Here is a 16,580-nt window from a genome sequence, read left to right on the forward strand (position 1 = left end):
TAACAACTCTCAGAACACCATTTCTCAGCAGTAACAACAACAAATTGTTCAACTCTTTAATGAGTGCAGAATAGCTAAAACTGAAACTGCACTACACTCATACCCCTGTCACACTTGCTGTCGAGGAGGCTCTTTGTGTGATGCAGATTCTTCTCCAGGTGGCTGATCTGAGATACTTTGATGCTGACGTCCCTCTTCAGACTCTGCAGCTCTGATCGTCCAGACAACAGTTCTTCATGACAGTTTGTCATCTCCGATGTCAAATGACTGCAGAACACAGACAAAAATTGCTTGATTAAAAAACAAAACAAAAGTGAAAACAATGAGCTGTAATAAAAGCCAAGCTGCAGCAAACAGCATGTTTCATCAAGATTTACAATAACTTCTTCATATGATTGGACACACTTTCCATTCTCCACAGCTGCCATCATCAAGCTTCCATCTAAGGTATGTGATCCTGCTTGGATGTCACATCACCAAACATGCTTTTTAATATGTTTAAAAAAATATGAAGAGAAATGGAATGAGCAGCCTTGCAGAGGTGTTACTCTAAACACAAGCTGATATCGTCCACTCCCAAACACAAAACAGCAGGGAATAAAAGCTGACATTCTAACCTGTCTTCTCATATTCATGGTTCCAGTGCTTCCTCTTAATAATATGTCAGTTTAATAGCTTCAAATCATGTATCGTACAAATATATTTTAAATGTGGACAAAGGAAAGCTGTTGTTTGGTCTGAGATGCTGGTGCAACATTTAGTGGCACTAAAATTGTTTGTAGCACCTTTAACTGACAGATGAAAATCTGATTTGCTTATTTTATGTTGTGTCCAAAGTAGGGATACACCGATACCACTTTTTTCCAGGCTGAGTACAAGTACGAATACATACATTTTGGTACTCGGCAATACAGAGTTCCGATAAGAATATTTAATGATACCATTACAGTTTTATGATGCCTTTGAAAACATGTTTTATTCATCAGTTGTTCCTTACTTTTTGACTGTAACTGCTACCAATATCATTAGCTTTGTTTTTACTTACAAACATCTCACTTAAATCATGTAACTTCTATCTTTGACTACAAGAAATTGTCCTTTAACATTAATTGTGTGTTTCTTAGCAAACATGACACTGCCAGACATCTCATTTAAATGTAACCTGTGGACTTCAGCACTACAAATATACAACTGTCAAATATAAAACTGTCCAACAATAACTTTATGTATATTGGGACTAAAAGCCTTTTTTGAAAATGTGAGGGACAGATTCATTTTGATGAAAAGAAGCTTCTCTGTGTTATCAGCTGTGAGACTGTTTCTGTTTTTATCCACATTGTGTGACACTGAGCTAAACAGCCTTTCACTCTCCACACTAATTTTTTTTTTAACTTTTAATTAAATACGTACTGGTAACATACACAAATACAAATCATAAATGTTTTTTCCCCTCAAAGGTGGAACATGTAAATATTGACAAGCACAGCGTGTGCGCACATGCACACATGGAGTCTGCTAAATTGGCAGAAAAAGACATTGGATAATTAACACTTCACACTGGACTTTCTATGGCTGGAAAACAAATGACACCCGTGAAAAATAAAAACTGATTTTTTAATAACCATTGCAGTGACTGAAAAAAAAGTCATGTGACTATTGTCTGGTTCAGAAAACTCACTTTGTCCTCTTCTGACCAGAGTGCCACATGGAACTCTGATCTCTGGATTATACAATTCATGGAAAATGACAAAGCTGATGGTGAGTCCACATGAACTTAATGTACCTCTTTATGGTATATTAAAATGTTCCATGCAAGGTTTTTTATGCAGGTGCTGTCAGGTGCATGACAGTGAAAGACAAACACACACACACACACACACACACACATGTACACACACACACACACACACACACATGTACACACACACACACACACACACACACACACACACACACACACACACACACACGTACACACACACAAACTGAATGCGCACTGGACAGAAATATGGAAAAAAGATTCATTTAATATTTAGCTAATTTTCTCTGCCATGGTGACAGCTTGTTAGTTAATGCTACAGATTGTCATCATAACAGTAGTTGGGGTGCAAATTACTTTAGCAGCTGCAAGTCCAACTCATCTGATGTGACATATGCTTTCAGTGACAGCTGAGCTGCGCTGCATGTCCGCTGGTGCTGAATTGACACCTGAGCTTTCAGAAGCTCAGAATGAACCACTGGACAGGCGCAGGACAAGTGTAACACAAGCTCTCCGCCTGATCGCTGCTCAAAATTTTGAACACGCACAAAACTTGCTGTCAAACTCACCAGACATCAACTGACAAGGAATTCATTTTGTGCTCTATAATGACAAGGAACTAATTTTGCACTTTATAAAATTAACATTATTGCATAAAATTAATATTATTGAAAAAAATCACGGCACACAGTGTCGATCATTCAGAGCCCGGTGGGCGGTCATGGCATGGCCTGTACAATATTTGAGCATCTGCCAGCTTTGGAGACTCTTCTGCATTTATTAAGTGCAGCTCCATACTTCATGGCGTCCATGGAGACAATGGCATATAATGTGCAACTATGGAGCATGCCTTGTAAGGTCCTGCCGTGCACTGTGCATTTCCATGGCATCATATACTGTTCTCAGCGATTTCCGGCTCGCACAAGGTTCAGGGAAGGGACTCTATCCCTGTGTAATGAGGGTACTCTAACTGGATGTCTTTTGTACAAAATCTCTTCAGCAGATCCTTGGTACCCAAGTTATTTATGCCTCAGTCACATTGGAGTAAAAATAAGATGGCAACCTCCATGCGAGTAGGAACCAAAAAAAAAGGTGGTCACTTGGTAGTCACCAAGTGACTGCAAGAGTGAACTGGATGTGGGTGCATGTGATCAAGAGAATGATAAGATAGTGGGAATACTAATACATTTTACTTCCCCATGATTTATTTCACCCACCCAATCAATCAGAAAGTTTGTTTTTGTTTTTTTTAATTTATTACTTGGCCCACTCTACACATATTTTTCTCCTCTTGGAGAGCCATGATGTGATATGGTTCTGCCACCTCCACAACAGCAAGGGGACTGGCAGAGTGATCCAGAGTCTGCCGAAGAAATGCCCTCACACTGACTGTTGCATGTAGACGGCAACAGATTTGTGCTGTTTCCCTATCTGTCCCAGTCATTCAGCGTGTTATTACACACAGATTGCATGTAATTAATAACTTGGCCCCTTTTGACTCACACACCGATCGCTGTTTTATCGCCATCTGACTGCACAATTGAATGCGAGCGGTGCAGCACTGGTCAGCATCTCTGACCATCTCTAACCCCATTTCACGGATTTGTGGTTGCAGTGTGATTCCGCTAATTTGGGTCACGCTGCGGTCTCCAACCACTTTTCTTCCTGGTGTGACTGAGGTATTACACAGATACAGATGATACCACTTGAACTGTGAAGGAATGTCAGGTACAATGTTTTGGCTTCATCAAGCATTTTTCTCAGCAAGAGCAACATGCAGGTAGTTCAGTGAGTTAGACTTCAGCAAATGAGCAACTGGAAAAGGACACATTCATACGCCACCTGGTGGGTATGGACCAGTGCCTGGGTGATAGTTGCATCTGTAGTGGGACCCCTGAATCAGCAGTCATTTAATATTAATGCAAAAGTTTACTTTTTGGTACCAAACAGAAGCTTAGGATCTCATGAACAATTTGAATCCAAATGGATAATAATCAAATATAATATTCATGGAAGTTTCAAAATAGATACCCATAAGTCATTTAAGAAAGTCCCAAACAAAATTTGTCCTAATTACAGTTATACACAATCCAACCACTAGGAGCAGTGGGCAGCCACAGTCTAGTGCTCGGGGACCAATGATAGATGTAGAGACGCTGCCTTGATCAGGTGCAGAGAAAGGAGCAGACCCTAAATAAGCATTTTCATTGTGGGAGGAAAATGGAGTGCGCGGAGGAAGCCCACACAGACACTTGTGCACACAAACTCCACACAGAAAAGTGGGAAGCAATCCCACAATCTTCTAGCTGTGAGGCATCAGTGCTAACCACCAAGCCACCATGCTGCCAACTTTAAATATACCTGCATGCAGATGATGAAATAAAATATGTAATTTTTCCTGTGAAAGTGTCAAAGCATTTAAAGACATTAAGTTGAAAGACCATTCCATAGATTATAGAATAATTTAAACACTTGCACATGCCAGTGCTGTTAATGTTATATTCTTTAAAAGGCCATTAATTGTGTAGATCAGTGTCACAGAAATAAATGTTAAATTTTTCTTAAAACCATGCTTGTGTGTAATGCCTTGGAATGAGTTATGTCATGATTTGGTGAGGCATAAATACATATAATTGAATGGACTGTCAAGATAGGACCCACTGAATTAAAAAAAAAAATCCAGAGCTGCCTTTGGCTGCAGACTTGTGTTGCTAATCTCTTTTCCAAGAGTGACCTGCCCAAGATTTAAACCTATCACAGTATCAACTGAAAAACCTGTTTGTCCATTTACTGAAACAGTTTCTTCATGACATGCACTACTGTGACTGAAAGAAGCAATGGGACTGACTGAGGATAATGAATACTCACAGCAGAGAAATTAACATTCTACTTCAGATATGACAATAATCTGTGTTACTGAGTGTGGAAACACCCACTAGGCCAATACACTTGTGACCTAATGCAGTGTGCTGCCTGTTATATTTGCAGCATTAAAAACAGGATACCAGGTGTTTTACCTGACAGACTGTGAGAGTTTTGCATTCTGTTGGTGCATCTCCTGCAGGTCTCTGTCTTTCCTCCTGGCCTCCCACTCGCTATTACTCACTTCATCCTGCAGAGCGTTCCGAGTCTGTTCCAGCTGCTGCTCTAGACTGGACACCTACAGATACACGCCACAATATCCATCTGCATTTATGTCACACCAAAATATATATTAGCCATGTCAAATATTTCTGTTCAACCATATGAAGCTGAAGAGAATGAAGCAACAAAATGCAAAAATAAAAATAAAAATTAATTCATTCTCTGCCACTTCCACATCAAGTCATGTGGCAGGAATAAAAATATAAAACAAAATAAAAGCAGGATATTTACTGATGACTGTTTTTTAAAATAAGAATAAATCTAAGATGCAACATTTTCAAGAGTGACATTTCATTCTAATTTTGTTCTGGTGAATACAGCGCCCCAGAGTGGCCACCAAGGAAAAATAAATTTAATAATAACAACTGTTATTATTAGAATTGTCATTATTATTAGTATCATCATTACTATATACATATATACCCACGTTAAAAAAAATCCCTTTCTCAACATCTTTTAATGAGTATGTATGTATGTATGTATGAATGAGTGTCCGTGTCCATGTCCATGTCCTTCAAGCTGGAGTCATCTACCATAGTTTGTGGGTCCTTCATAGTATCTAAGGGCCCGGTCCCACTGGCGTTTAGGAGGATTTGCATATGGATTGCGCACAAAATTGGTTCATATTCACATCCGCAATATGCGTGAAACATGCTTGCATGAGTCGGCCGACATACGCACACGTCCGTAATTATCCGCAAAGGCACGTTTTTCCGTTGCCAGGATTTTTGAGCTGCACAAAATTTTGGCTGCGGATGACATCCGCCTTACATACTCCATACATACACAAACATACTCAATCTATGCGCTGTATATTCACCGTAATCTGCTGATATCCGCATCTGACAGGGATTTGTGACTTGGCAGCAGACTGGGACAGTGTGTGAAACGGATATTTTGCGTGCCCATCATGTCCACATCACAAACTAAAATAAGTTGTAGCGACTGCATACAGATTGGCCACGAATAAAGCATTTTTATTACGTCTGCTTTGCATCTGATTTGTGGTGGATGCAAATCAGGTGCGCTGTGTTCACAGCTGGATGCCGCTCTTTGTTCTATCGGCTGCCACGCACTCTGCGCTGCACGCTGCGTATATAAAATAATTATTTCATGGTGGATTAATCATTTTATTCTGCAAATTGCCTGTTTCATCACCTTCTGAATCACAGAGGAAGCTGCAGCTGGGCCGACGGCTAACAAGCTGCAGAAAGCATTTTGAGCTGTTTAAAAAGGTAATTATTTGACTTGTTTACATTGTCAAGGCTTGATAAAACAGTTGCGTGTTTTTTCTTCTTGTCTGCAGTTGTTACAGTATTTATTCCTATGTTTATAACAGATTTAACTTCTTGTTATAATCGTTCAGATGAGCTGCGCTCTGATGCGATCCGCTGACGTCATCACTCGCCCTGTTCACTGCTTGTTTGCTCCAATCAACTTGTCCAAGTCCAGCTATTGCTCCAGAGGCTGTATTGTTGGTGTGAATAGTGATGCCGATGGCCCGAGTGCGCTTCTTTTATGACCGCAATGCAGATGCCGTGCACGCGCAACACATGCTCGATGCATTCATAATACACCCGTAATACTGCCATGATAATTGCAATGCGTCGGATCCGTTTCCTCACTACGTGTTATACAACCGTGATTGTTCATCATATATTCGCTATACATTATTAATATATCCGTAATTCATACTGGGACATTTGTCATTTTGGCCATTTTTGTTGCGGATGATAACAAACGCCCGTAATATGTGTACTCAATTCATGTGTAATTAATCCTCTCCCCAGTGGGACCAGGCCCTTAGTTACTGCTAGGACTTCACAGAGACCTCAGATGCTGCACTTGGAACTTGTTTGGGATTTGATGATTCATCTCCCTCACGGTTCATTAGGAATCAAGGTTTCAAGGTCACAGTATGGTTCAAATCACAGTACGATGTCTGTCCAACCCACCATTTGCTCAAGACCAGGCACCTAAGTAGCTCTACTCTTCTATTTTACTGTTCCTTTTTAGATATTTAGATATAGCTTAGTATACTAGCATAATTCAACCTTAGAATTGGAATATAATATATAAGATATACCTTACTGAATTTTCATGGAACACAAGGTCACCTTACAACACATACATTACATCAGAGGTCATACATTAAAATAACAGCAATAAAATCAAAACATTACAAAGTATAAAAACTATACAGTGGATCAAACAAAATATGCAACACCAGATATGAACAGGGGAAGTGACCGAGTATTGCAGAGGTCAGGAGGGCGTGAGTTCCAAAGCTGGGAAGCAGAGCAACTGAATGCTCTGCTCCCCATGGTAACAAGGCAAACAGATGGAACAGTCAGATGGATGGAAGAGGAAGATCGGAGTGAGTGGGCAGGTGTAGCGAGGTGAATTCAATCAGAAAAATAAGGAGGGGCAAGGTTGTGAATGGCTTTAAATGTAAAAAGCAGTATTTAATAGTGTATGCAGTATGTGATGGGAAGCCAGTGAAGCTGCTTGAGTACAGGTGTGATGTGGTCAGTAAACAGAGTTATGGTGATGATGCGTGCTGCAGAATTTTGAACTAACTGAAATTTACGAAGAGATTTTTGGGGAACGTCAAATAAAGGGGAATTGCAGTAGTCAAGTCGTGAAGTGACAAGACTGTGAACCAGAATAGCAGCAGCATGAGGCGTGAGAGAGGGACAAAGGCGGTTACTATTACGAAGGTGGAAATAATAGGCTGAATGGGTTATGCAACCCGTTAACATGCAAAATATTAGGGCCCCTTCACACATAGTGTGAAGTTTGGACGGCGTTTGGACAAAAACGGCGAAACAGCGAGAAACAGTTCGAAATTAGTGCACGAAACATCGCGCCGACAGGCAGGCATGCACGAACCCAGTGCGAGAGTTCGTGCACGCGTCCGTGTCCGCTGAGCAGGAACAGTGCCAGGTGCACCACATTGCGCCGCTTATGTGGAATAAATAATAAAAGAAAAAACTAGCCCGTACCTGTGGGACCACATCGCACCGCTGATGTGGAATAAAAGAAAAAAAAACACCACCTGGGACGCAAACTCACGCCTTTCAAAACCTCTGATCCACAGTCAGAGACTTTACCACTGAGATACAGGGCTATTCTGTGATAGCTGTGGGAAGCTGCTTCATATCAGGAATGACATGGAAGTATTACAAAAAAATTTAAAATCCCACACCAATAAAAACACTGAATTTATCAAGCGAACAATACAAATATGATCCGTCTGTTCCTCTGGTGATGACCCATAGTCACAGACATACAGTCATGAAATATCATGAATGAGAAGCAGTGTGCTTTGATCATGTCCAGATCTACTGGTCAGGTCCGTCCAGTCGGCCGCGCGTGTTCTGCCCGACATGCGTGTCTTGTGGACGGTGCACTGCAGCACAGAGCACAGACACCGCCTCATGTGGAACAGAGCTCCACGTGACGGTCAGATCGCCCGCTGCGTGTTCTGATCTGACGGTCCGTTTCAACCTGGGGAGCTGTCAGTGTCCACTCCATGCACACGCTTGCTTGCTGCAGCTTGTTGCCAGCACAGCGATATATGTTTTTATTTATGTCCACGTAAATACAGCAGTCACACACAAGCGCCTCACAGTGGACAGTTGTTTGTCCATCACAGTCCAAACACAGTAGGTGTTGTCCAGCTGGAATGTCCAGAATGACAGATCACCACAGCTGCTTCTGTCGGAAGCCACGCCTCCCATGAGTGGAGCGCACACCCCCGTGTCAGTGTGTGTGTTTGCAAAGTCACACTCGTGGGGAACGTAGACAAATTTCACAGCAGTATGACAGTGATTGTTTGCAGTCTCTTGTCGTGCCAAAAGTGCAACTGGCCACACATTTTTTAAGTGCCACGCAAGCAGTGTTCGCGGGTGTCACCTGGAATTTGGCCAGCACCTGCTGCAAGAGGGTGTGATGGGTTCGCACATCGCACACTTTGTCTTTCAGGCGCTTGTGTGCACAAATAGTTGTAGCAACAGGTGTACGAGGTGTTGGCGACAGGGACGACATTACACGGTTTGCAGAGGATTCCTGCGTCATGTGCACTAAGTGTGTACTTCGTCCATACTTCCCACTATGTGTGAAGGGGCCCTTACAGTTAATAAACTGCTAACATCAGGGTGCCACTCTGACTGGTAAACAAAGGGCAGGAGAATCCTGACAATAAAGGATCTGCAAAAGGGCACGACACCGCTGAACTACCATCAAATGAGTTACAGTAATTCAATCGAGTTGGAAAATGGAAAAAGAAGTAGAAGTAACAAAGTCCAAGTGTGGTACACCGCCGCTTCCGGCCCCCTCTTAGTCCGCTATCACTATTGCTCCTTGGGGATAAATAAAGATTTGACTTTTTTTTGTTGTTATTGTTGTTTTTTTTTTTTTTTTCATTTTACATTGAGTGAGACAATGCAAAATGTCAAGTCTTAACCAACTGAACTATAGAAAAGGTTCATGCTGCAGCGATGAACCTCCGGAAGCATTAGTGAAAGACTCTTAAAAGAAATTCATCATCTTTTGGTCCTGACCCCCACCCTCACCCCCTAAAACGAACACACAACACAAATTACTTTTCCAAGAACAAAAACAAAAGAAAATGCAAAACAAAAACCAAACTGGAAACTGAAAATATGTGAAATAAATATAAATTATGGCACTGGATGTTATATAAACTACAGAAAAATATAAAAAGATCAATTTTGAGGCTGACCTAGATGACCACCAAAATTTAATCAACTCTTGCAGACAAAATCATCCACTAACTTTGGAGATAACTTGTACACAAACACAGGGACAGATAGAGGCAATCCTGCCTCCACTGTCGGTAACAAAATATGTTACCCTTGCTACCTGTTGATGCAGTTGGCTTTGGCTTTCCTCCAGCTCAGCAATGCAGGCAGCACGATCAGTAAGCATAATCTGCTGTTGCTGCAGAGAAGACTGAAGCTGCAGATTCTGCTCGCTGGAAGTCTGATGAGCCAGGTTGGTACTGTGGAGCTTTTCCTGCAGAGAGGACAGCTAATGGGCGGAAGGACAGGAAAGATTACTCTCAGATGTCCACAACATACATCAACAATCCACAAAATAGAATATATTGCTCTAAATAATTCTACTGATGTCTCCGTAGTCACTTTGTTGATCATTTTTCACACAGTCAATTCTGCTGCAGGAAACTGCAGTTAAAAACATAGGAATCCTCGATGCAGGTTTTTCAGTAATAGTGCAGCAGATAACAGAATACTTACAACGGTATCTTTCAAATGGTGAAACAATCCCAAATCTGGCACAAATACTCCTTAGACATTACTCTTGAAAAAACCAATTGGCCACTTGAATTTTCAATAGGCAGCCAGGTAGGGGTCAACTGAATAAACTGCACACAGGAGTCTAAATTAAAAGATGCTCCAACCATATTGAAAACTATACCACATTATTTGTCTGATCATAAATACACCAAAAAAGTATAGTTTGGACTATCTGTGACTAAATGTTATGGAGTTATAGGGTAAAAACAGCATGAATGGTGACAAAGGTCAATTTCAGTTTGTGCAGGGATCAAAAGTTAAAGATGCTCCAATTTTGGTGAAAGTCAACAACTTTTTACAACTTTTTAGGGTAGGTGATGGTCTAGTGGTTAAGCGTTGAGCTTGAGACCAGAGGATATTTGGTTCAAATCCCAGCCTGACTGGAAAATCATGAAGGGCCCTTAGGCAAGCCCCTAGTTGCTCTGGGTGTGTAGTAAGCACCTTGTATGGCAGCATCCTAACATTGGGGTGAATGTGAGGCATTATTGTAAAGCGCATTGAGCATCTGATGCAGATGGAAAAGCGCTATATAAACGAAGTCCATTTGTACAGCTTGCATGCTTCAGTTGTTCCCATGGGGTAAAATAAGTTCTGATACTTTTTGAATGCACCTCGTAGAAGCTGCACTGTACGAGTATGTGTTGTGATTTATGGGTCAGACAATACTTCAAAACCATTTTTCATTTAGCTCCCAGTGATATCACAGTACCTGATCACTGGTCTTCTGCAGCTCTGTGCTGTAGTTCTTCTTGACTTCCTCCATCTGGCACAGGTATGAACCAAGTTCTTCTCTACATGCTGACAGAGACGACTGTAACTCAAACACCTGATGCACAGACGTTACAGTATGAAGGATACATGCTGTATACGCTCTGAAACTAATGATCACTGCAGTAGAAATCATCCTTTTCACTACAACATGCTCTTGTTTGAACTACAGAAGGATTTTTACTTTGTCCATGGAAGCTATCTATTTGTACTAACCTTGGCAGCAGACTTTTCTGACTGCTCTTTCAAGCTCTGCAGCAGGTCCTCGCTGCGTCTCCTTTCAATCTGCCTCTCCTGAAAATAAATCAGATTTTTTTTCCAGGAGATCACAGATTTGACAGAAGTCTTTAATTACATGTGGCCCACAATCCACCTGGTGTGACCCAGGGTATTGGCACAGCATGATCTTTAGTGTTAAGTCACTCATATCTTATGATGACTGTGAACATGTGGGTAAAACACAGTACATCCAAAGTTTGATTAATATTTGGCTGTCACAGCCTAGTTGTGCCAACAGATAATGTGCACTCATCCAACACATCTGGTGGAGCAAAACATGCCCCATCACGTTGATGCCCGAGTCACATGGATTTGAGAGGTTTTCAAAGCAGTAAGTGAAGTTTCCCACATCAAGACTGTCACATATGATATATCACGTGTTGTCAACTTTCAGGATTAATAGAGCTTAGCTTGTTTATTTGCCGCAACACCAGATTTGAGAAAAGGCAACTGCCAAGTTCCCATTCTGACAAAGTCAAAAATAGAAGTCAGTACTCTGCACCATCAAGTCAGGTCACAGGGTTTTCCTCAAGTACCAAATGTTGCCTCATCCACCACACTCTGGAACTATCCTGGGTCCTAGTTGACAACTAGATGCCCCCCCCCCCCCCAAAGTCATCTACATGCTGCAGTCATGTGATACGTGGGTGTCTCCTTTGCCTTTTACATTTGCTGGGTACTTAGGAGTAATGCACTTCCACGCTGGATCATGCACAAAGGAACATATTGGTCATGGTGTCAAAGCTAATGCTTCATCACAACGCAAGTAGTACACCTCCTCAGAGTCTCCTGAAGTAATTGTTTTGACACAAAGTAATTTCAGTGGTACCCAATGATCCTCCAGGTCGCCCAAGTACCACAGACATCCAGTCATTGCTTTAGGTCACTGATCTAGGGCCCCCATTTTTCAAACTGTGCATAGAAAAGGTTCTAAATTCTGTCGTATAAGCAAAATTTAGTGTTTGTCAGTATAAACACACACATACACACAAAAAAAATCTGCATTTTTAACACAGATATTTTAAGTATGTAAAGTATGTATGTAAGTTATTGTAAGTTGACATAATTACTAATTGTGCACTTATTCAAGTGCTTAAAGAATGTGGATGAGGTTGCATGCTGTAATGGCAGCTTCCCTATTCAACCAGTTGATGCTGTGTGTACACATGGTCAGAGTTGTGTACATATTTACACACATTTCTAATTTCAGGTTGAAAAATTCCACACTTTGTGTTGAAGTGTTGGTTGGAAGACGAGGGCCCTGTTCTCATAAGGGTACAGAAAGAATAAAAGCACAATGTCATGCAAGTACAAAACCCGACCTAGAAAATGTGCACGACAATATTAACACATGCAGTGGCAGTTTTTTAGTACGGGCCATACAGGCCGCTGCCCGGGGCACCATTTTTGGCAGGGTGGCACCGTGGGCACGATCACTGAACAAAAAAATTAATCTCCACCGCAAAGTAATTTTCTTGTCAGTGTGTGGAATTAGCAAATTGGCGCCCCCTACAGGCAGCTGCAGGCGCCCTGCTTGCTGTCAGAGTTCACAGCAGCAGTGAGAAGATGAAAGAAACGGGGAGGGGTGTGTGGTGGACAGTTCACCTCTTTGTAAAGCCCCTTTCACACCGGGGGTGCTCCCGGTTGCTCCCAGTTGCACCGTGCGTCATTATGACGCCGCCGTGTAGAAGCAACTCAGTGCCAAGATGATGCAGCTCGGCACCACAACAGCGCGAGGGCGCAAAGGAGGAAGCAAATCGGGCGCCGAAAAATCAAACCTGTTTAATTTTTTTGGCGTCCTGTGCTCGACGCAGAAAGGAAGTGGTTCCAGCGCAAGTCGGGGCAAAGAGGCGTTACCCGACGTGACTCGAAGCCAATTTATGATTCCTGCTGTGTTCCATTGTTCCCGCAGTATAAATCACACAGGATTGTTTTTATACACGTGTACTTAATGCAGTAAAAACTACACACTAAAAAAAAAAGACCACAGAAAAAAAAATGCAGACTGATTGCCAGAAATATCCAGTAAAAAGTCCGGACAGCTCTAGTCCACTCATGGACGTTCGTTCACGCGTGCACATGTGAGCAATTAAAAGAAAAAAAGTCTAGTTGCAGGCATTAGTTCCTTGTTCTCTGCTCAAACTCTCACATCACAGCTAAAAAAGGACAAAAAGGACATAAGTCCTGAGACAGGACATGTCAACATCAAGTAGAACTCCAGACATCTCCACATTTGCTTGACGGTTCCTTCGCGCGCGCATCTCGCGGTCAAAGGAGGAAAGAAAAGCCAAAAAAAAGTGTCTGCAGGCAGTTAGTTCCTTTCTCTCCTCAGACTCTCTCATCACAGTTAAAAAAGGACATATGTCCAGGACATGTCAACATCAAGTAGAACTCCAGACATCTCCACATTTGCTCAAGGACGGTTTGTGCGCGCACGCAGATCTCGCGGTCAAGGGAGGAAAGATAAACTATAACAGAACTCAGAGCGCAGCCCTGCAGCTCAGCACAACAACAAGTAGAAGAGAAGTCAGACTGCACAGTCTGTCTGCAGCCAAACTGTGCACTCTGACTTCTCTGTGCAGAGAACCTGCAGGCTGCATTCTCACCTTCTCTCTGCCCCCTGCTGCGCGCACCTGACAGAAATTCCTGCGCCGTCATGACACCACAGGAAGCAACTGGGAGCAGCCCCGGTGTGAAAGGGGCTTAATGGAAGGGAAAAGGCGGGGGTGTTTTGTGGGCTAAAGTCAGTTACAACCTCGACTTTCTTCCAATAATGCACATCTCATTCATAATATTATAAATACAGGTCTATAATTCCTGCACATTTTTCTGAACTGTGTGAAATGTCCTGCCACACAAGGAGAGGATTTGGCTGCATCCCGAACTGGGTGCAGCCAAATGCTCTCTGTGTGCGACAGGAACCCGGGGACAGGCGCTCTCCTGCCTCGTGGTCCGCAGATTATCGAGCAAAAAACGAGGCAGGCAGCCTTTGAAAGCAGACAGACAAGGTGTAAGAACATGTTTGAATGTCACAGGAGAGAACAAACTGCCCACTTGTGGAAAAAAAAGGACAGAAAGGACAACCTGCCTATTTGTAAAGATGGCTTAGAACTTGTGCTGTGTTCACATTACTAGCTGAAGTGACTGAATCTGACCCTTTTTTGTGTGCCTGCAAGAGTATGTGCTTTTACAAAAAATTTCCAGCAGCTGGCAACTCTTTTTAATGTCATGTACACTGACAAAATAACAACAACATTTAAAATGAAGCTTATCTTCATAATTGACTGGTTTATTTAAGGAAGAAAAAGAATCACATTTGATTTCATTGGCATGGGAATGCTAGTAACATTTCAGTTAAGAATTTCTTTTGACCCACAGATGAAGAGCAAAAATTAGGGAGAAAAAAGGCAAAAACTACATTATCAAATTTCTGTCAAACTAAAACTTTAGCAGATTAGTTATGCTAAGTATTTACACAATATGCCTGATATTTACAAACATCAAGCTAAATATTTAGCTATATGTTGAGACGAATATGCACCTTAACAAAAGAGCTAATTGTTCCTCTCTGAAAGACAGATTTAAATAAAGCGTCTAATGACAGACATTTAACATGTAAGGGCGTGTTTATTCAAATTTGCATCTCATGGATGTTTTGAGCTATTTTGTAGCCTGTAGTCTTTTGATATCAATTTCAATTGAAGGGGCACTTGTAAAATATTAATAATAAAATAATAATTTTTAAAAATGACTGTTTATACAAAATTTTGTGGCGGGGGGGGGGGGGGGTGCTCAGTTTATAAACACATGCTCTGTGTTTATAAACACAAATTGGATAGCAAAATGTTTGCATATATACATAAGCTGTGCCCCATGCATAAGAGCATTTCAAGAGGGTTAAAATATCAGTGGCATTAATACACATATAATGATGCCGCGTGAGAATGAGTCATAAGTCATACATTTAATTCCACTTTATAACAGAGTTACACATACATACATACTTTATCATTAAAAAAATTAAAATTAGCATTGTTAGATGTAACCGTGCGCACCCATATTTCAGACTATTCAATTGGTAAATATATAAGCAGACTCAGATCTGATATCAAACCACATATAATTAATGTAATAACAATAGTAATAGTAACATATTAATTTATCAGTTTCTGCAAAGTAAATATATTAAAGGTGGATATGACTGGATTATCGCCATCATCTGAACCAGGTGTGAAGTCTATACTGGCATGAAACAGTGTCCCTCCTGCAATTTTAACATAAAAATGGACTCACATCTTTTTTGTTGCTGGAAATTTATTTGGAGGGATTTTATCTTAATAAAGACAGCAGCGTGTGACTTCACAGCAACTTAGGGGTTTTTGGAAAACTGGTAACAATAATAATTGGTTCTTGTGGTGAGATTTTTAATACCTCTTAACATTTGTTAAAGTTATGTCTATAAGTGACTGATGAGACAAAATATGCAGCAGCATAAGTGAACAGTCATTACAAATTGTTTGGTTCAAAAGTACTTGTGGGTGCCTTCACGAATAATGGTACCGCTTGCGGGGTTTTTTTTTGTTTGTTTGTTTGGGGAGGGTTTTTTGGTCATCGTGCTGTTGCAACCACACACAAGCACCTCAATTTCTGTTTCAGAATTATTATTTTTTTCTTCCTGCTTTTGCTCGAGGTTGGCCAAGCAGTTAGTACACTAGGTTTCAGTATGGAAGGTTCCCGGTTCAAACCCCACCCCTGCACATTCTCCATATAATGTGGAGTTGCGTCAGGAAGGGCAGCCGGTGAAAAACATGCCAACTGAACTTGCAAATCCACCTCAGATTTGCTGTGGCGACCCTGAGTGAAAAACAAGGGAGAAGCCGAAAAGACTTTCTAATCTGTAGGCAGGCTCCCCAGGAATCAAAATTAAAAGAAAAAGTTACTGAACAGTTTTTTGGCAATGAAATGAAAAATGGCACTTCTGGCCCTTCTGGGGCTGGAGAGTTGGAGCCCAGAGAAGGATTGTTTTTTTTTTTTTTGGTCTCTAGGCAGTCTCCCAAGGAATCTTTATGCAAAATTCTCTGGTCCACCTCAATCCATTATACGTATGCGAGTTTTACTGTATTTACTTTTGTGATATCCATGAGTTTATATCCTGCTTCTGAAAGCTCCAGTGTGGGGTGTGAATTCGACACAAGCAGACAGAGGATACATCCTGACTCAGCAACATGCAACATGGCTGTTCCAGGTCAGACTAATGAAAAAAAAATACAGCACTCTGTGTTTTTAAA

At 41.4% G+C, this 16,580-nt stretch overlaps 1 protein-coding gene across 1 annotated transcript in view; it reads right to left on the reverse strand.

The window, feature by feature from the left end:
• ccdc18 (coiled-coil domain containing 18) overlaps positions 1–16,580 on the reverse strand; it is a 78,691-nt gene that overhangs the window by 31,478 nt on the left and 30,633 nt on the right. Inside the window, 5 exon segments of the mRNA XM_034182538.1 lie at positions 104–267; positions 4,777–4,919; positions 9,791–9,958; positions 10,955–11,071; positions 11,230–11,307. Coding sequence (XP_034038429.1) covers positions 104–267; positions 4,777–4,919; positions 9,791–9,958; positions 10,955–11,071; positions 11,230–11,307 — 670 coding nt within the window.

The sequence above is a fragment of the Thalassophryne amazonica genome, chromosome 12 (genome assembly GCF_902500255.1).
Source record: "Thalassophryne amazonica chromosome 12, fThaAma1.1, whole genome shotgun sequence".
NCBI lineage: Eukaryota > Metazoa > Chordata > Actinopteri > Batrachoidiformes > Batrachoididae > Thalassophryne > Thalassophryne amazonica.